Source organism: Telopea speciosissima, chromosome 11, assembly GCF_018873765.1.
Source record: "Telopea speciosissima isolate NSW1024214 ecotype Mountain lineage chromosome 11, Tspe_v1, whole genome shotgun sequence".
NCBI classification, from domain to species: Eukaryota; Viridiplantae; Streptophyta; class Magnoliopsida; order Proteales; family Proteaceae; genus Telopea; species Telopea speciosissima.
This window is the reverse complement of record NC_057926.1, coordinates 26,102,532-26,123,981: the sequence shown is the minus strand read 5'-3', so window position 1 is coordinate 26,123,981 and position 21,450 is coordinate 26,102,532. Positions and strand designations below refer to the sequence as shown.

The 21,450-nt window shown below is 38.4% G+C and overlaps 1 protein-coding gene across 1 annotated transcript; it reads left to right on the top strand.

Annotated features, from left to right (window-relative positions):
- The first annotated feature begins 833 nt into the window (after positions 1-833).
- On the top strand, positions 834-13,627 carry LOC122644900 (cilia- and flagella-associated protein 298-like). Its single transcript, XM_043838268.1, has 7 exons — positions 834-906; positions 3,398-3,544; positions 3,625-3,692; positions 3,798-3,942; positions 13,124-13,230; positions 13,308-13,358; positions 13,560-13,627. Exons 1-6 carry the CDS (start codon positions 834-836, stop codon positions 13,347-13,349), a joined length of 582 nt encoding a protein of 193 aa, XP_043694203.1. The 3' UTR covers positions 13,350-13,358; positions 13,560-13,627.
- The last annotated feature ends 7,823 nt before the right edge of the window (positions 13,628-21,450 follow it).

Genomic DNA, 21,450 nt, shown 5'->3' with positions numbered 1-21,450 from the left:
CGAAGTAGATAAAAATAAGACCAAGGCAATCATGCAGACGCCAACCCCCAGAAATAAGAAGGAGCTCCAAAGAGTTTTGGGGCAAGTCAACTTTCTTAGAAGGTTCATTTCAAACTCTGTTGGCCGAGTTAGGGCATTTTCCCCACTGTTGCGCCTCCAGCCAAGTGAACATCAGCAAGCTTTTGACAAGGTAAAGAGGTATCTGACCGAGCCATCGGTTTTGATGCCACCCCAGAAAGGCATGCCTCTCAAGTTGTACATCTCGACGGCCATTGACTAAGTTGGAAGTCTACTCGCCCAAGATAACAAGGCTGGCTTTGAGCAGGCAATTTATTACCTGCGCCACACTCTGACTAATTTTGAAAGGAAGTATTTCCCCATTGAAAAGCTTTGCCTGGCGCTATATTTTACATGTATCAAGCTTAGGTCTTCTACCCACGACAGTACACGTCCTATGTCAAATCGACGTTATTAAGTACATGCTCACTAGGCCGATCATGAGAGGGCACATAGGAAAATGGATGATCGCTTTGACTGAATTTGCATTGTTGTATGTGTTACAGAAGTCGGTTAAGGGGCAAGTTTTGGCTGATTTCCTCGTCACTCACCCTCCGCAGGAGTTGGACAATGAAAATATGATTGGGAATGTTGCTCAATCGCCCTAGAGTCTATGGTTCGATGGTTCTCGGACCAGTGCCTCGGCTGGAGTAGGGATGGTGTTGGTGTCCCTGTGTGGTATGGAGACCCATCTCACTTTCTAGCTTTGTTTCCCTTGCTCAAACAACCAAGCCGAGTATGAGGCCTTGTTAATCGGTTTAAAAACACTTAGCTCGATGGGTGCTAGGATTGTTGAAATCATTGGTGCCTCTCAGTTGGTAATCAAGCAGTTAGCTAAAGAGTACCGCTGTGAGAGCACAGCACTGCTCCCCTACTTTTCTATGGCCCAACGGTATTTAGACCGATTCGAGGATTCATCAATCAAACACATCCCGCGGGTTGAGAATAGCTTGACCAACTGTCTGTGTCATGCCCCCACCCCGATGAAAGATATTTACAAAAACGGGGTGATTGGGATGACAGGTGTCATCCCAATACCTACCAGGATTACAAATACAGTGTCCCGAGCCACAGTCCACCCTATTATCAAGTCATGATAACAGAAGGGAACGTACCTAATGGAATAAATCGTTCCAATTATAGAGTTAGCGGAAGCAAAATTTCATTTAAATCATGTAAATATAGAGCATTGATTCTCTAATGATAACATATTATACAGTTGCAATATCCCGTAACCATCCATTTACCTCCATATATTTGCACATAAAGTTTATACATGAATGAAGATGAGTACAGAAATAAATAAATAAATCACGCCACTAGGGCACCATTCTTGGGTGTACATCGACATCCAAGTCCCATCCACCAGCTCTGCTTAATTCACATCCATATCTGCTTAATTCACATCCATAGGTGCTCATCAAGAGGTTACCTACATATCAACTAAAAAGGGGTTGCGCAACGGGGTTCGCTCGACAAGCTAGTGAGAGAGCATAGGGGAATGCACATACACACAAACATGCAATTTCAAACAATTCATGATGCATACTAATGTTAGATTCATTTTCCACCTAACACACAAATTCTAAGTCAAGTGTATGCTACTGTGATAACTCGGGAGACACTGAGGGTCACTTAACTTATCGCCCCAATTAAAACTCAATTATCACGAGGGAGCCTACGCCGGTAGAAGCCATCAGACCACCCAGTGGCAGACCCCGATAGCCATCACTACCCCTGACCTGGCCTCTCTCCCCCACAGGCAACAGGTGCTCAAACTATCCAACACATAAACCCTTGTTGGTACGGGTCGTAGCATAAGGGAGCAAGAATCCTAACCATAGATATATTACGTGCAAGTCCTATCGTCCCGAGAGGTATTCCGAATGCATCAACATCCCATTCCATCTAGTACTCGGGTACCAGCACGGAACGGCGAATACAGATCAGGATGACAATTAACAAGTTTCATAATTAAATTCTGGGGTTCTGGTACCGGTACACCCGACACCGTAACCCGATACAATAGTGAAAACAATATCACATCGCATTCATAGCAGTTCACATTTGAGATAAATAATGCAATGTGCAAAACGCTTATATTTCATATAACAGCATGATAATGATTACTTAATATATATGTCATATCATACTATCATACTATTATATAAAAGCACGTTGTGGCAAATCTTTCAGTTACCTATATTCTACCCTTCATTCTTATTTAAAATTCCATTCTTCAATTCTTAATCTTTATGTAGTTCTTTATTATAATTTCATAATCTTAGGTATCCTTAGTAATAATTAATATCAATAATATTTATTATTATTTAAAACAAATCTCTCCACAAAATTAGATTTATCAAAAGTAAATCGGTTAACAATTATGGAAAGAAAATCTCTCCAATTCGCTCTCATAAAATTAAGGCAATTAAAAAAAACCCTTAATTAAATAAGGTAGATATTCATTCTCTCTCTATCTCTTTTGCTTTCTGTTTTTTTTAATTTTTTTTACCCTTCATTCTTATTTAAAATCTCATTCTTCAATTCTTAATCTTTATGTAATTCTTTATTATAATTTCATGATCTTAGTTACCCTTAGTAATAATTAATATTAATAATATTTATTATTATTTAAAGCAAATCTCTCCACAAAATTAGATTTACCAAAAATAAATCGGTTAACAATTATGGAGAGAAAATCTATCCAATTCTCTCATAAAATTAAGGCAATTAAAAAAAAAACCCTTAATTAAATATTAAATAAGGTAAATATTCATTCTCTCTCTATCTAATTTGCTTGCTATTTTTTTATTTTTTTTTTCATTTGACTATTTTACCCTCTATTTTTAATTTAAACCCTTTAATACTCATTATTATTTTCTCTTCCTCCTTACTAATTTTTTTTTTATATTTTCTCTAGCGGTACCCTTTCCCGATAAAATCTCTTCTCTTTCTCTATTCTACCCTTTCTTACTAAAATATTTCCCCATTAAAATCCTCCCACTCTTGAGGGTTTAATGAAACATCTTCTCCTGCATGAAGAGAAACCCTGGATTACATGAACAAGGCAACACATCCATCATCGGTAGTGCTCTTCGGAGATCAAGAGCTGAGAATACAAACCACGTTTTCTTTTCAGGTTTCTCTCACATCCCTTCCTCATCCCTCTCTTTCTCTCACATATTCTTCCCTAATTGCTTAGAGTTATTCTGATGGAAGGAGTTTCCAGAAGGATTTTGGAAGTATCATCTCTTCCATTCTTCAATCCCCTCTTTTGTGATATGAAACCCTCATCTATTGCGACTTGCGAGAGGACTCTGGTGTTACCCATTGTTAGGTTATCCCAATTCCGTACTCTTTCTGCTCTTTGTTGGCTCTGACTATTATCTCCCATTTGTCGGATACAAATCCAATATAGTTTCCAGAAAAATTACACCTAGTAGAGGAATCTGGGCTTGGCTTATTCAACTTGGTGACGGCAAAGGTTAGTCTGTCCGATGTTCTTCCTTTCTTATTTATATTCTTCTCCATCAAAAAGTAGTTAATTTGCCCATGTTCTTTCAGGCAGTCACTCGATTGAAGCAGTTCCTTTGATGAGAGCTTTATCAGAAGCCAAAGCCTATGCACCAAAGGTTTCACTTTCGCCTACCCTTAGGTTATTTATTCATACGCTTGAACTACTACTGTAGATTGAAGTAACTCTTCATGCCCTGAAGAATTCTGCATTTTATTCGCAGGACCAGGTTCTCCATGGTAGACTTTTATCACCTTATATCTTGAAAGAACTCATTCAGACAATAGAAAAGCAAGTCATGTTGAACGAAGCAATGGGTTTCTCTGATTTAACCCAATTGCATCAGCTACTCTCGGGTTCCTCCACAGGTCAAAAGTCAAAACCACTGTATGCTTTATTTTTCAACTACATTCCCCCGGTGACCCTTTTTCACTGTTTACACTTCTTATGCTTTTATATTTGTTTCCTTTGTGGTTCTTATCACCACGTTTGGTGGGATTTTCCATATGAATGGAGTCCTTGAGGTGCCAAGGCTTCCAAGTGCCTGAGATGCAAATATATAATACAAATAAATGACAAAGACAATATGAAATGATCGACAACTTACGACAATTATACGATATGATAATAACATCATCCTACTATATAGCAAAAAGTATGTAATTATGCAATAAGATAACAAAGCCTAAGTGCTACAGCCTGACAAATTTGCAAAATTGTAGAGCTGTTCCGCATGGTTAGAGTAACCTGAAGGCTATGCTGATCAAACAAATATAGGCACATAAAAGGCAGACAAATGTGCACAACAACAGCACACACCTTAGTGAAGTGCCAGCCGCCAGGTGCAAAACAATGAAGGTGTGGTGCTCTCGCTTGAGGTGTACCCGTTGTTAATGGTGGTACTAAAGATAGTTCTCATTGCAAAACAACTACTTTATGATACGTAGAAAAGGCCATTCGCACTTTCAATGTGTTAGATTGGTCAATTTTTACGCATGCAATGAAACCCTAATTTAAGAAGATATTTTGATTTATTGAATTGTTTTTCATTTGATTTTAACTAACTGCGTGTTTAGAATGGGGTAAATTACTTTAAGAGTAATATATTTCAACAATATATAATGCAAATGGCAAATGGTAGCAATGGTAGGGAGGGTATACTATCATGACAACAACTAGCCTTTCTTTATTTTTGCGATCCTTGATTTTAGTATTTGTAAACATAAATGGGCTGGGCCCAATTTGTGCACCCACAAGGGGCTGGCCGCGTGAGACCCGAGCTCTGGAGGGGTTGGTCACTCCCCTTTTCTATTCGGTCTAGACTTCTAGTGGAAGTCGACCAAGTGAGAGGGGCGCCCAGGGTTTTATCTATAAATAAGTATTAGGCTTAAACCCTAACACAAGGAATCCCATATCTTTCAAGAAGCCGTCTCTCTCCCTCTCTTTCAAATTCTGTGTTATCCTAGGGTTTCCATCGTTGCCTAGGGTTTTGTGGTGTGGAGTTCTTCTTCGTGAAGGAACCTTTCGAGATTGTTCGTGATCGTGATCTGCTCGTAACCGCAAGCCACATTCGATCATCCCTTTCGCTGCGATTCCATTCGGTTCAGGTAATCCCTAAACCTCTATGGTTAATGGAATGTTAATATGCTAACAGTGACATCAGAGATGATTAGGGCTTGTTGTTCGCAATTTTTTTTTGGAGAGATATATATATATTTTTTTTCCTTCTTCCTCTTCCCCTCTAGTTCAACCCTCCTTGGCAGCGGCCTTGGCTAACAGCGCGGCTGCTGTTGCTGCCATGTGCAAGGCGCGTTGCAACCGGCTACAGGTGTTTTTTTTTTATTTAAAAAAAAAAAAAAAACCAACATCGAGTGGGCAGCGGCCATGCTCGGCAGTGGCCAAGCACGGCCGTTGCAATCGGCCGTGGCTGGTTTTTGGTTCTCCTGGCAATAGGTGTTTAAAAAAAAAACAAAAAAAAAAAGGGGGAAAACCGAGAAGAAAGAAGAAGAAAGAAGAAAGGAGAAAAGAATGAAAATTATAAAAAATAAAAAGGGCAGAGATTGGAAAAGTAATCATATTATTTTTAATGTTTATTTTTGAAATAACAATCTGCGTGATTACTTTTCGGTTTTTATGCTTGTGCCTTGCGGGCGCAGCGCGCAAGCAATAGTCGTGGCTTTGTGGTCGCATCTGGTGCATTTATCTGTCTCAGCATGATAAGTTATAATAATAATAAAAAAAATCTAATGTTTTATGTGGTTTGTTTTTTATTTTTATTATAAAAGAATTGCATATATGATTGTACTTTGGTTATAAATATATGCATGATTTGGGGGCTTTTGGTTATAACAAAAATGCATGTGATATGTTTTTGGCTAGCTACAAGTATATGCATATGCTTTGATTTGTTATACATGCATTGAGGTTTGTCAATGATATGGTTATTTATGCGATTTATTGAATAAATCATGTATGTATAGAATATCATTTATTGGTGATTTGTTCTTGTGGCCCCCATCAAATTTTTGAGGATCTCTCCTGTAGGGTTTCTCGTTTTGGGGGGTATTTTATTTATGTCATATACAACCCCCATTAGTGAGAAATCATTTTGTGAGATCCATGGGAGAAAAATGGGATGTGTATTGGAGATCGCCCAGGGCCACTTTGTTAATAAAGAAACATGTGATTCCCCTCTATCATGAGACTGCACTGCCTGACGCCATTAAGTGGTATCGGTCAAACATCCCATCCCATGCAACCATGTGTTTTATTATTTATTTCTTTCATGGGATGGATTTGGTACTTCGAGTGACGTGTTTATTTGGATAGATGTGTGTTAGAGTTAGTACCTGGAAGTGATACAAAGTGCAGTGCTCGCCGGTAGTTTGTAGTAGAGATCTTGTATGTAAAGAGCCGGTTGTAATTTTAATATTTTTTGAGAAGCATATAATGGGAGCTATTGCACTGCGTAGCACAACTTAGTATCGACTCGGCATGTCACTTCAAGTACCAAATTTGGGTCTCTTGTGTGAGCCCCTTGCGCACCCGTATGTATGGTGCATTAAACTGTAATTAAGAGATTCTTGTTTATTCTCCTACATTTATTCAAAATCAGTTAAAGTTATACGTCCCCAGACCCACACATTGTGAGATTTGATTACCAACTTAGCAAAGTTTTTAGTCTCACCGTGTGGGGAAGGGTACCATTAATTTTAATTAGGGTTTCTTGAACAAATTTGTGGATTGATGGATGTATACTAAATGTCCTCCCTTGTACATTGTAGTGATGACTTCTAAGACTGTTGTTGCCGACCTTAACCAAGACAACAAGTTGGATGGCACCAACTATGACATATGGCACCGAAAGGCCAAGTTCTTGCTTAATGAGAAAGATTACCTAGACCTTTTGACCATTGAGATGGCCCCACCCGAAGTGGGCACTACCTCCCATCACCGTCAAGAAAAAGAGGCTTACGATATTTGGTTTAAGAGAGATCGTAGTGCACGCTTTCTTATGTTAAGCACGATGCACGATGATCTTATCGGCCAGTATGAAAAGTGCGAGACTGTCAAGTCCATGTGGGACCAAGTAAGGCTCGACTGTGGCGGTACATCCACGACCAGACTTAGGTTCATGACCTTGAAGTTTGAGATATACCGTAAGGACCCCAAGCATACTATGGTTGAACACCTCAGGGTCGTGAAAGACATGATCCGAAAATTGGATGATGTTGGGGTACATCCTACCAATGAGCAGCAAGTACAGGCCATCATCAGGACGTTGCCTGATTCCTGAGGGCAGATGAAGATAGTTCTGACACATAACGACACTGTCAAGACATTTAATGGCATTGCCGCTCATGTGGAACTAGAGGCGGAGCGCCTAGAGGCGACCCAATCACATGCCCTTGTCGCCCAAGCGGGGCAGCGCAAGAGACAGAGAAACACTGAAAATTAGGATCAAGCTCAGAAAGCTGCGCCAACTGGGCGTAGGACCACCAAGCGCCGACGTGGCAAGCGAGGTGGAAAGAAAGATATCACCAAGGTCAAGTGCTATAACTGCCAGAAGATGGGGCGCCGCTCGTGAGCTGCTGTTGACGAAGCGGTACCATTTACGCCTCTCTCCTTGTACTTTTGTATGTACATGTTTTGGTTGCCCAAACCCAATCTGATTGGATTGTGGATACAGGTACAACAAGACACATAGAGCGAGATCGAGGAGGGTTCGTAGATTATAGAAAGATTTCGGATGGCGCCCAAAGTATATACATGGGGAATGGCACTAGTGAAGTAGTTCGAGGAGGTGGTATCTACCAGCTCACCTTGCGTACGGGGCGCATCTTGCTACTTCACAATGTGCTATATGCACCAGAAATCCAGCATTATCTACTTTCAGTTACTGCATTATTGACTTTAGGATATTCCTTTATTTTTTATGGTGACTCTTTTAAGATACGATTGGATGGTAGTAGTTTTGGACATTGTAGGCTTGAGAATGGTTTTATTAAATTAGATTTGATAATTCCTATTGTTTCCTCTTCATCTTTTGTAGTTGATTCTAATATTAGTCCTGATTCAATTACTTGGCATGCTAGACTAGGACACATAGGTCGAGATAGGATGGGACGGCTAGCTCGAGAAGGCCTTCTTGGCTCACTCGCTAAAGTCAACCTACCGACATGTTAGGCCTGTTTAGCGGGTAAGGCCCACCGGAAGCCTTTTGGAAAGGCTAAACGGGCAACCCAGACCCTAGAGCTTGTCCATTCGGACATTTGCGGACCAATGAATGTGAAGGCACGTCATGGTGCTTCCTATTTTCTCACCTTTATCGATGATTACTCGTGATATGGTTATGTGTGTCTGATCGCTCACCGCTACGAAGCGCTAGATAGCTTCAAACGCTTTGTAGCAGAGGTTGAGAATCAGCAAGGCAAGAGGTTAAAAACTTTGCGCACTGACCGAAGACGCGAGTATTTGTCCGATCAATTTAAAGAGATGTGTGAGGAAAAAGGAATCACTAGGCAGCTGACTATTCCCCACACTCTACAGCAAAATGGTGTAGCAGAGCGGAGGAATAGGACTTTTTTAGATATGGTTAGATCAATGATGGCGCAGGCCAACCTCCCAATATCTTTCTGGGGGGATGCTATGTTGGTTGCCGCCTACGTCCTTAACCGCGTGCCATCACAGTCAGTTCCCTCCACTCCCTATAAATTGTGGAAAGGCACAAAGCCCACTTTGGGGCATATGCGACCATGGGGATGTGCAGGATATGTTCATAGTGCCTCCCATAAGTTTGGGAAACTTGGCCCTAGAGCTAAAAAGAGTATCTTTGTAAGATATTCCGACACCTCGAAAGGCTATGTAGTGTACGATGAACATCAAGATGGAGGAATGACAGAGAGTGAGTCCCGCGATGTGGATTTTCTTGAGACTGATTTCCCTAGCATCAATGACGCTGGTAGAGACCTTGATTTCTTTGAGATAAAGACTAATGAAAGCGTCTCACCTACTCTTGGGTAGGGTGAGGAATTAAACACTCATCATGAGATCGCCAGAGAGGGTGAGAGTGATCATCAGCATAGTGGGAGTGCGCTACCTAATGAAAGCGCACAACCCGTGGGTCAAGAACCCTCTACGGGTAAGAGCGCACGTGGGCACGTTCCCCGACGTCATTTTGAGATTGAAGGGGATGCTGCCCTCGTCTGTGTCCCGAGGGATGAGGATGAACCAGCCTCAGTGAGTGAGGCGCTCTCTTCTCCAGCTAAGGAAATGTGGCAAGCTGCTATGGAAGATGAATTGAGTTCTATGAGTAAGAACTAAGTCTGGGAGTTAGTTGATCTTCCACCTGGGCGCAAAGCCATTGGGAACAAGTGGGTCCTGAAGGTCAAGCGAAAGGTAGATGGATCAATTGACAAGTATAAGGCACGTCTTGTGGCAAAGGGATATACCCAAAAGGAGGGTATAGACTATAATGAGACGTTCTCCCCTGTGGTGAGAATGGCCTCAATACGCCTCATTCTAGCCATTGTCGCAAAGTTGGATTTGGAGCTCTACCAAATGGACGTTAAAACTGCTTTTCTCAATGGAGAACTAGACGAGGAGATCTTTATGGCTCAGCTTGTGGGCTTTGAGAAGAAGGGACATGAGCGCAAAGTATGCCGTCTCAAACGTTCCATCTATGGCCTTAAGTAATCGTCCAGGCAGTGGTACATTAGATTTCACCATGCCATTACCACTGTGGGTTTTGACATGATTGAAGAGGACCACTGTGTGTATGTTAAACGGTCCAAGACAGGGTTTCTTATCCTATCATTGTATGTTGACGACATCTAATTGGCTGGGAATGACATTGGAATGATTGCCGCCACTAAAGAGTGGCTGTCCTCTACTTTTGAGATGAAGGACATGGGTGAGGCCAACTTTGTGTTGGGCGTGAAGATTGTGAGGGATCGCACTAGGAGACTTCTTAGTTTGTCTCAAGAGACTTACATAAAGAAAGTCCTGGAGCGGTTCCATATGAGCAACTCGAAACCCGTTGACACTCCAATGGACAAGGCATGCACTTTGAGCCTAGACCAATGCCCTAAGAGTGATGAAGAGAGAAACCAAATGTCCAAAATACCCTATGCAGCGGCTGTAGGAAGTCTGATGTATGCGATGATGTGCACGCGTCCAGATATTTGCTTTACCATTGGCATGGTGAGCCGTTACCAGAGTAACCCAGGGCTAGCTCATTGGCAGGCAATAAAGAGGATACTTCGATACCTATGTGGCACTGCAGACCTCTCGCTCACCTTCAGTGGTTCAGACTTGAGACTAAGAGGCTACAATGATGATTGGGCTAGTGATAGAGATGAGCGCAAGTCCACTTCGGGGTATGCGTTTGTCCTGGGAGGTGGGACTGTCACTTGGAGTAGCAAGAAGCAGACCTGCATCGCCCTATCCACGATGGAGTTGGAAAACATCGCATGTTCGGCAGCAGTATAGGAGGCCGTTTGGCTCAGGAGGTTCTTGCAGAGACTTAGCGTTTTTGCTCACTCAGACGGCGCTGTGCTTATACACTGTGACAGCACGGCAGTGCTTGCATTTGCAAAGGACCCCAAGTTCCATGGTAGAGCCAAGCACATTGACGTACGGTATCTCTACATTCGAGACATGGTAGCGCGAGGTGAAGTGGTTCTGCAGCATATCTCCACTGGCAATATGTTGGCTGATCCATTGACTAAGCCCATTGCCAGAGATGTTTTCCTAGTTCACGTTAGGAACTTGGGACTTAGGCGGATCTGCTATGTATTTGCTTTGAGAACACTTTGTTTGTGATGGACATTTATCTGTATTTCTCGTACATTTATTGATGAGCACATATTTGTTTGAGTAATCTTGTGTGTATACATTCATTGTTTGTAAAGATGTCACTAGGCTTAGAATCAACCTACTCACACGGTTGATTCGCCTCGGCGCTGGGGTGTAGCGAGCGAGATGAGCCCATGAGCATGTGTGCTCTATGGCGTCTTAGTTAGAGCTAAGATGAGACCTTTACTTGGTCCAACTTGGAAGACACCACACTTCCAAGTAGCCTGTTAGAAGCCAGATGTGAGGTTCTAGGCAGAAACCATTAGGGTGAGTGCGCTAGCTACTCAGGTTAGGCGCTTAGAGTAGCGACTAGACTAAGATCTGTATGGCGTTTATTTATTGCGAGTGACATGCCCACCTTAGTGGGAGTTACGCTATAGCATGCATATCATACTGCATGTGCTCGTAACGATCGATTGTGAGAGTGACTGAATGGATCCCTGCTTCGTCACTGTGTGAGCCACGTGGATTATATTAATCCCACAGTACCCTTATTACCTGAGTCAATGTCATGAAAAAGACACCCAATGACGCTACTTTAACGTTCTCCTTAGGACCATGGATGATGCGGTCCAGTGGGAAGCGGTTGGAAAGCTGTTGGGGATATTTGGATTGACATGAGGGGTTCAGGGAAAACCATTGGACGTTACACCTTTGTTATGTGACTCATTGCCTGGGCGACGTGTCGTATTTGTGATCGACGCAGTCATGAGTACATTATATACCAAGGATTAACACTGCTCATCATGAGGGGTCGAGAGTGTTAGATCAGGTGTAACGGTATTTCGAGACTTTTGAGAGTGATGTACTATGTTGGATAGATGGAAGTTTGATATAGTATTCCTACCTTGTACCATCTCGACAGGTCGCACACCCCATTACCTGTATGGAGGATAACGCGGAATGAGAGAAGCTTGAATGCATAATTAAAATTATGCGCCCTGTATGGGCGAGTGGGAGATGTAAACGTAAATGGGTTGGGCCCAATTTGTGCGCTCACAAGGGGCTGGCCGGGCGAGACCCGAGCTCTGGAGGGGTCGGTCACTTAAGTGACCAACCCCTCCTCTTTTCTATTCGGTCTAGACTTCTAGTGGAAGTCGACCAAGTGAGAGGGGCGCCCAAGGTTTTATCTATAAATAAGTATTAGGCTTAAACCCTAACACAAGGAATTTCATATCTTTCGAGAAACCGTCTCTCTCCCTCTCTTTCAAGTTTTGTGTTATCCTAGGGTTTCCATCGTTGCCTAGGGTTTTGTGGTGTGGAGTTCTTCTTCGTGAAGGAACCTTTCGAGATTGTTCATGATCGTGATCTGCTCGTAACCGCAAGCCGCATTAGGTCATTCCTTCCGCTGCGATTCCATTCGGTTTAGGTAATCCCTAAACCTCTGTGATTAATGGAATGCTAATATGCTAACAATATGCAATGCACATTTACCTATCAAAAGAAAGGATTATAGAGTATACTTTTAATTATATTTGTTCATTGGAGGAATTAGTTTCTTCTCTTCTTTCTTTTTTCCTCCCTTTATAGAATCTTGATGGTTGGCATAAGTTTCAACTTAGTTAATGACCTTTTCTTCCTGACATGTCATTAAGTTCATCGAGTTTGGAGGAGACATGGCAAAAGATAGAAAGCTAAAAGTTATTAACATCTAAATTTTTACAACCTTCTTTCCTGTTACATTTGTACCACTTTTATCTTTTTTTATCTGCCCAATTCGTGTCTACTTCTATGATTCCAATTTCATGGGCATTTATGGAATCTCCTATTCTGTATGAATTTCATTCAAATGACCCTTGAACCAGAATAAACTCCCAATTCAATAGCAGTTAAAGACCTTGAGTTCAAGTCATGCATTATACAGCCCACCATATATATGTTTTGTTACCAGGAAGGAAAGAGAAAACTATTCGCAGAATTTAATGAAGAGACTTGCTATTTTCTTGACTAACAGGGGAAGTAACACTTTTTTTGAACATTTTTTATTCCATTTTTAAATAGTTAATTTTTGCATGCTACTCATTGACTTTGTTTTTGAGTTAAAAAACAGGGTAGATGGAACAACAAATTTGTTCATTTGGGTGTGCCTTCATAATTGAATAAAAATTTGTCTGAAATTCTTTTTTTTTTTCCTCCGTAAGTCATTTGTTTGCAATTTAATTTGTGAGTAACTCAGACTTGTAGAATTTCTAGACTCAGAACTTTTGCAAGAAGACACCACACAGCTTTTGTGGGCAGGGAAGGAGCTCATGAAGAGTAAAAGATTATGTGATTATGTTGGTGACAATGAGAGAACTAAGGTAACTGTTTTTCCACTAGGTCAAAGCCCTTCATCCTCCAGGGAGGCATACTAATCTCCTATACCTATTGATGACAGATCATACTCAGATTGCAGCCATCTTGCATGAGCTCTGCATGATGCTTGTAAGTAATAATTTTTTCTGATGTGCAAGAGACTCAGATTCTTTTGCATACTCGATCTTATGTCTGTGCAATTTTGGCTTCATGTCTGTGTTCTGCACGCATTCAAATTCAAATCTCTATTGACTCCCTTGAATTCCTTTTTTTTTTCAGAATTTGCTCTTTCTGCTGTGTGGTCAGTGAAAAGATTCTAAGAACAAAAAAACAGCCATGAAGGCAGGTGAGCTGAAAGAGCAAAACCACTCAATTACAGTTGCACTTCTCTTGGTAGTTGGCTTCCTAACTAAGATGATGGTCATCTGTTAATAGAAAAAGAGTGTGCCTTGCAAAATTAGATTTTTTGTCTTACAACTGTTAATCACAATTTCGGTTTAAGTTTTATCATTGTGTTGAACTTTTCTTTATAATGCTTGGCTGGTCCTCTGCTTTCTTTTAGAAAATTTCCCTTTTTTTTTAGGTTCTGTTTCTTAGGATCTAAAATGCTAAGCTACTATAAACTAAACAATGCAGCACTTTTTTTTTATGTTTTATTTTTCATTACAGAGAAGAAAGAGAATGGAAGAAAATTGAGACTGTACTTGGAGGCATTCTTATTCTCACTCCTAAAATCTCTTCTCATTCTTAAGATGGGAAACTTATTTCATTAGGTAACTATATCATCCATCCAACGTATCTCTCTTCCCTTCTTCTACCATCTTTTTAGCAAAGATCCTCTCTCTCTCTCACACACCTCATACTGTCTCTCCTCTCAAGGTAAGTAATTTTGATTATTCTTGTGGTGGAGATTGTATGCTGCAATGTAGTATGGAAATTTAATGTTTTCTTGATTTCTGTCCCTTCCACAGTAAGGGTTTCACTGTTTTGTTTGTCCTTATTTTATATTTCTTCCTTTTTTACTATTGTTTCCTTGTTATGTAATTTAGCAGGTATTTTATGATCTTTACTTGCAACTTTTTCCTTTTCAATTTTTTGGTATACATTGTATGCTGCGAGTTTTTTTTTTTTTCTGTTTAAGTGTTCTTTTTTTCTTCTGGCCATTATGACTGTTTTTCTGTTTCGTTTATCCTTTTAATTTTTTTTTAATTTTAACAGCTCTTATCCTTTTATTTTAAGGTGAGATGGGTTCGTAGTTTCCTCGGTCTTAGATTTAACTATTCTCCACCTCCATTGCCTCTCTTTGGGTGGGGGTATTCTTCTTTTTCTTCAGTAATTTTCCAAGGAGAGTATATGATTTGTCTTCAGTAATTTTTCCTCGCTTATTCTTCATTCATTGTAATAGGGAAAATTTTTTTACTGCCTTATTGGATCCCATCTTCCTTTTCCAGTTTCAACTACTTCAGCTAGGTGTGGAAATATCTTGGTCGACAAATGGATAGGGATGTAAATGGATAGGATTCGGCTCGGATAATGCAATATCCACATCAGCATCCGATTAGCTTTCCGACGGATCCGGATAGTGCTAAACGGATACAGACATGGATACGGATCAAATATTTTATCCGTTTACATGTAAATATAGCTTTTTGAATAGCTATAGCCTATCCATATCCGCATCCATTTAGCTTTCGGAAACATTTGGATAGTGCTAAACGGATAAAGAAACGGATTTCGGCTATTCATTTACATCCCTACAAATAATGGATTGTTGAATGGACTGTGGTATTACCCATTGTTAGAACCACGTTAAATGGACTATGCTATTACCCATTGATAGACCCTTCTCTTCGTCAATTTCTCATCCCACCCTCTCTCTCTCTCTTTGTTTGCATTAGAGTGAATTTTTTTTTATACTAATTTTTGTTGCTCATTTTTCCCCTACAGATATTTTGATATAAGGGCATAGGGCATAAATTTTCACTTGCATCAATTAGGATATTTTGTTCGGAGATAGCTCCCTCTACGATTGCAAAAACAGATTCGTGAGCTACCCTGTCTCTCACTTTCTCTCTCTCCTTTTTGAATCTAGGCTGTTGTTCTTTATTTTTTTCCTATTTTGAAGAAGGATATGGGGTTTTATTTTTCTTCAACTAGAGGTTTTGTTTTCTATTTCCCCTGTCTCACCAATTTTCACCCCAACCCCTCTCTCTCCTTTGTATTGAAGTGTATTATTTATACTATATTTTTTTTGGCTAATTTTCCCCCACATATATTTTGTTTGGAGATTGCCAAAAAGACCAAATTACTTAAATTATATTTTTGGAGCCAACAGCTAATTTTAAGCTTTCTTATTGTCCAATCTTTTTCAGGTTATACAAGGGAGGATAATCGTAAGGTACTTATGGTTTTGAAAGGTTGATCTTATGCTTTTGTACTAAGAATCAACCACTTTCTAATCTGAAATAAGTATTCCATTAATATTTTTAGGACTGGAAATTACTCAGAGGAAAATGCCAATGTAGTCGTTATTCATATTCTAAGAGTTGTTTCATTCTGTCATCTCCAAGGCGTGGCTCACTGTGAGTCTGTGACCTCAAGCCAGAGGTAACTGCCCATAGCTCGACTTTTTAGCCTATCCAAATAATTGTTCATAATATGTCCGTACTTGAGTTTCTTTCATGGTGGCTTTTAATTGTGGATACAATTCAACCAAATGTGATCTAGACTGGTTATGTCATAGAAGAAATCATTGCAGCTTTTTATGCTTCTACAATATTTTCTTTAGCTCCTGCCTCCTGCTATTTTTCCTCCTAATTCATCATTGTTACACCTCTTTAGGTCTATTCTATCAGTGTATCCTGTACAACATAGTTTCACTACCATTGTTTATGAACAAATAAAAGCTTACGAAAATCAAATTTTTTTTTATTTGTATGTAGACAATCCAGTTAATGTAGGAGAGGGAGGCTTCAACATAAATGATAGTGATATCTGTATGATGGAATAATAGTATCACAACATCAATCTTGTAAACTTCTTTAGCCAAATCATTTCAACCTAGGGATTGAGAATTTCCTTATAGATGATAGCTTCTAAAAGTGCTTGTTGTTGGTAGGATAGTCTCCCGGCCCTTTTTCTCTTCCAGATGTCCAAGATATGGTGTTACTTGAGTCACATCCAACGTCCATTTCAATTTTTATCCCTTGAAGAAGGTCCTTGAATCAAGATCCAAACTGTAAAGAATTACTTTAGTTTACATTGAATCATGTGCATTAAGCTAGATAGGGGAATTTTACAAATTTATCTCTATTACAATTCAAACCATTATAGGGATTGAAATCTACACCAACATAGGTGGGTGTTTCGACTCTCATTTCATGGACTCTACTAGTTGACACTAAATTTTATTGTCTTATAATTGTGGTAGTTGAAAGTCATGAAACTAACAATTACTTTCTGCTGGTGGTCCTAAAATTGACATATATCATCTACCTTCCAATAAATTAATTTAAAAAAAATTTCTTGCAGTTGGCCCTCTATCAAGATGTTTCTACTTATCTTTAACTTGATACTTTATTTGTTGGCTTCATAATTTTCTTTTTAGTATGAAAGATGAAGAGTCTCCACTAAAGGCCATTGATTTTGGATTGCCAGATTTTGTAAAGCCATGTTAGTTTTACTATATGGGATTTCTTCTTTTCTAATTCCTGAATTTGAGTTATGTAGCTCTAGAAGTTCTGGATAGATCATATGGCACTAAGAGAGACGTGGAACATTGGTTCGATTGCTTATATTCTTTTACGTGGCCACCGCTTTTGGGTCAGAATAGAATCTGGCATCTTCCAAGCTGTGTCCTGAAAGAAGATCCCAGCCTTGAAGAACCCTGGCTACTACTGCTCAGGCTCTGAGTAAGTTAATGAACTACTACTCTAAGTAATCATTGAAAATTATTCTTGAGATTTCAGAAATTTTGAAGCTTGAAGCTTGATTCTGCGCTTAGGTCATCCATTGCTATTCAATTATCAAGCTTATATATGCTCATCATCTCTTCGGAAAGCAGCTTTGAGGGTATGTTACTAAGTTTATGAGAAATAATTGTCTTCTGTCGTTATAGAAAGCAAAGAAACTAAAATTGTGTGCAGAATATATAGTTGCCAACAAGTAATAAAGATTGAAGATATTATGAAAGAAGATGTTTTCATAAGGGAAAATGGTTTAAATGGCTTCACTACGACTACATGAATATCTGTTTGTGTCCCTAAGAAATTTTATTTGTGGTGTCTGATACCCTCCTAACAAATAAAAGAAAAAATTTTGATTTGTTTCTTTTTCCTTTAATATGTGTATATGTAAGTATTTATCATTGCAATAGGCAAGTCATATGGGATGTGCTAATATGACAGAAACAGGAAAATTAATTATGTGACTTTAAGTTTTTCTCTAGGAAGACTAGAAGAGCATGGTTTTCAGACTGAAGTTGGGGTTAGTTGGTAATCCATTGCTTTTGAGTGAATGGTTAACTATAGCCTCTTACTCTAGTTTGAATGGAGTGAAAATGCATGCAAAACATGATATGATCAAAGGATTTCTGTAGGGCAAATTCTGTTTCAAAGTAAAGACTGTTTTAAGCAATTTCATGACATATTTCTTGAAATATCACTTGAAGTAGAAAGAGACATTGGTAAGCGGCTGACTAAGACAATGATAAATATCACATTTCTTCTTTTCAACTTTTTAGAATTTATCTATTAAGTCTTACGATGATTTATGCACTTGTGAATATGTTGGCCTTTAGAATAAACTACATTTACCATTTTCCAAGAAGTGGAGTGTTCCATATGGTATCTAGGATAATACATTCCTGATTCTGATTCTATAAATTAATGTGGATAAAGCAAGTGTGTATCTGTAGACAAGTGTTCAAATTTAATCAATCTTTCCACAAGATTATAAGATAGTACATTACTTTGAATAAGAGTTGAAGCTTACTTGTTTGTGCCTTTAATATATGGAAATTGTAAAACCGGATTCGTGTAGTAAATCACAATTAGCTGGACTAAGTTTATTTAAATTGAGCTGAACTCGCTATATCCATTAAGTTAAATTTTAAAATTTTTTTGGATATTTTGCAGGTTAAGGTTCCCTATGATTACGCCGAATTTATTAATGCTCTGACTGATTTGATCAATAAGAATGTGATTCCCATGAGCCGTATAGATGATGCTATAAAGAGGATATTGTGGATCAAGTTCACAATGGGTCTCTTTGAGAACCTTTTAGCTGATGACAATTTAGCTGCCAAGGGCGGATGCAAGATTAGCTACTTCAACTCTCAAATCAGTATTAAACTTGTATGTTCAACATGGGCAAGTTAGCACTATTGAGTCATACTTTTCTGCATTCAACCATCAAGAATCAAGTTATTGAAAAGGTTGAGAAGGTCCAAAAGGTAGATCCCAAGAAGATTGAGAAGGTGCCACAAGCCAAATTGAGAAGGTCGAGGGGATTAAAGATGGGGGATTGAGCTGAAATCCTATTTTTAAAAGAGGAAGATTTTGGGAGCAGGAGTTGGAGGATATAATTTCATCTTTTGCAGATTCTTGGTGGAGTTCTCATTGATGTGATGAGGGAAGACAAGTGGAGATGGACTTCACATGAAGTAAATAAGAACGAAAAACAATGATTACTCTGTTCCATGATCCGTATGCTATATAGTTAGGATTAATATGGAATGAGAGACTGACAGAGTTTCAAGAAGAAAGTTGACAAATGGAAGTTGTTGATAAGGAGAACTGTTCTTTGATTATGGATTGGATGTATATAATTCAAGCAGGTTTTTATTGAGCAGTTTGGATTCTATTTTCAGAATTTGATCTTTGATTAAAAGGAGCTTTGTTGGTCATAAAATTTGCCTCGCATGTAATCCTTTTCTTCCCCTCTTAAAAGTAGTTAGGATGCTTAATCCATATGTAGTGTACTCAAAAGTACATTTTTGGCTAAAATTAACTGACAATGTGCTATGTTTTGTGTTAATAAAGTTGCTCAATCCATGTCACACTACAAATTGATGTATTTATGTGCTTGTCTCTCGTTGCAATTATGTAGTTATTTCATTCATCTCAGTTCCATTGGCAAATTAACTTGATTTTTCTCGTAGACCTGCCTTTGCTTGTAACACACTCTCTCTCCTAAAAAATGCGACGTTTACTAGTATATATAAAAGCATGTTGTGGCAAATCTTTCAGTTACTTATTCTACCTTTCATTGTTATCTAAAATTCCATTATTCAAATCTTAATCTTTATGTCATTCTTTCTTATAATTTCATAATCTTAGGTTATCCTTAATATTAATTACTGTTTTTAATTAATATTAATATTAATAATATTTATTATTATTTAAAGCAAATCTTTCAATTACCTCTTTTATCCTTCATTCTTATCTAAAATTCTAATTTTTTATTCTTAATCTATTGGTTATTCCTTTTTATAATTTCATAATCTTAGGTACCCTTAGTATTAATTGTTGTTTTTAATTAGTGGCAAATCTTCCAGTTACCTATTCTACCCTTCATTGTTATCTAAAATGCCATTATTCAAATCTTAATCTTTATGTCATTATTTCTTATAATTTCATAATCTTAGGTACCCTTAATATTAATTATTGTTTTTAATTAATATTAATATTAATAATATTTTTTATTATTTAAAGCAAATCTTTTAATTACCACTTTTATCCTTCATTCTTATCTAAAATTCTAATTTTCTATTCTTAATTTATAGGTTATTCTTTTTTATAATTTCTTAATCTTGGGTACCTTTAGTATTAACAATTATTTTTAATTAATAATATTTATTATTATTTAAATTTAAAAATGTTCATTTTTATGTTTGTTTTTAATTAAAATTCATGGTTTCAAAATTGAAAAAAAATGGGAGAAAAAATATATCTTGCTTATCTTTACTTTTCTTAGCTTTACTTTTAGCTATGATGTGAACTTAAGGAATTTCGTTTCCGGTACCCTTATGCTTTACACTGTAGATTGTTCACCTTGAACAAGGTTACAGTGAATATTCGTTTCCATTGTTTCCATTAAATTGCTTATCTTTGTGAAGTCCTCGAATTACAGGGGCGAGAATAGAACCCATAGTAAAAGTGAAGCTCTTTCCTTTCCCAATTTCTAAGCTGTGAAATTTAGGAAAAACAATTGCCATGGCTGCAAGTTTTTTCGATCACCGGCTTCTTCTTGTCTTTCTTGTCCTTTTAATCCTCCAAATGCTTGCATGTAAGACAACAACAAATATTAGTTTTGCAGACATGGAATTTTTTTTTTTTTTTTTTTTGATAGGTTCAAGCATGGATCTAATGCATGGTATTGGACAAGTTTACCCTTAGTTTTCCTTAAAAAAAGGAATTTTTTATTATTTTACCCCTTCTTCACTGATACAGTAATGGCCAGATATTTGTATCGTTCACCTTTAAAACTGTGCAGTATCAGCCCAATACCGTATCGGGCAATCCGATACCAAAACCTCAAACTATGAATTGCAGGGGTTGGAGCGTACAAATTAACTACTCTATCTTCCCCTACCATGTAATCATGGGCCTCATGGCATAATCCGTGGTTTAACTTGTGCCAGACCAATCTGTTTTGTCTAGATAATAAGCCCACATCCGGTGGCTTGAGCCCATAGGTTGATTGGGTGGGCCCCTGATCTGGCATGTGGACGTTTTAGTTTCCTCATGAAACTTCACATTTTTTCACCAGCCTACATCAGCGTTATTGCCAAGTAAATTCAATGTAACGGCCAGTGTGATCATATTTGTTTTTGAAATTGACCTATCCATCTAACAGTCAGAAGGTCCCAAGTCCACTCATCTTACACACTACAAGAAAGGAAATAGGTTGTATTTGGGAAATCATTTGTGATTAAATCATTTCATCATTGTTTTTTATTGACAAATTCTAGAAATGAGTTTGGTTCTTGTTTCTGGCTGTGTTTGATTTATATTCTCATGATAGATTCTAGGTCTAGAACACATTTGAGACAAGAAAATAGAGAAAAATCGAATTTCAAAATGACTTTTAGACACAAAAACTATTCTAAAAATGCATACCAAACAACCCCAAAATGTGAACAAAAAGTTAATGAAGTTTCATGTAGTATCAATAATGAAAGGAATAATTTTAGAAAGCATGGGTGTTTCTAACTTTTACGAATC

What these genes read in the sequence shown, in the direction of transcription:
- LOC122644900 (XM_043838268.1), top strand. Translation starts at nt 834, where the DNA reads ATGGGTGCTAGGATTGTTGAAATCATTGGTGCCTCTCAGTTGGTAATC. An exon ending in TCAACTTGGTGACGGCAAAG is followed by an intron (nt 3,545 to 3,624) that starts GTTAGTCTGTCC and finishes ATGTTCTTTCAG; the next exon opens with GCAGTCACTCGATTGAAGCA. An exon ending in GTGACAATGAGAGAACTAAG is followed by an intron (nt 13,231 to 13,307) that starts GTAACTGTTTTT and finishes TATTGATGACAG; the next exon opens with ATCATACTCAGATTGCAGCC.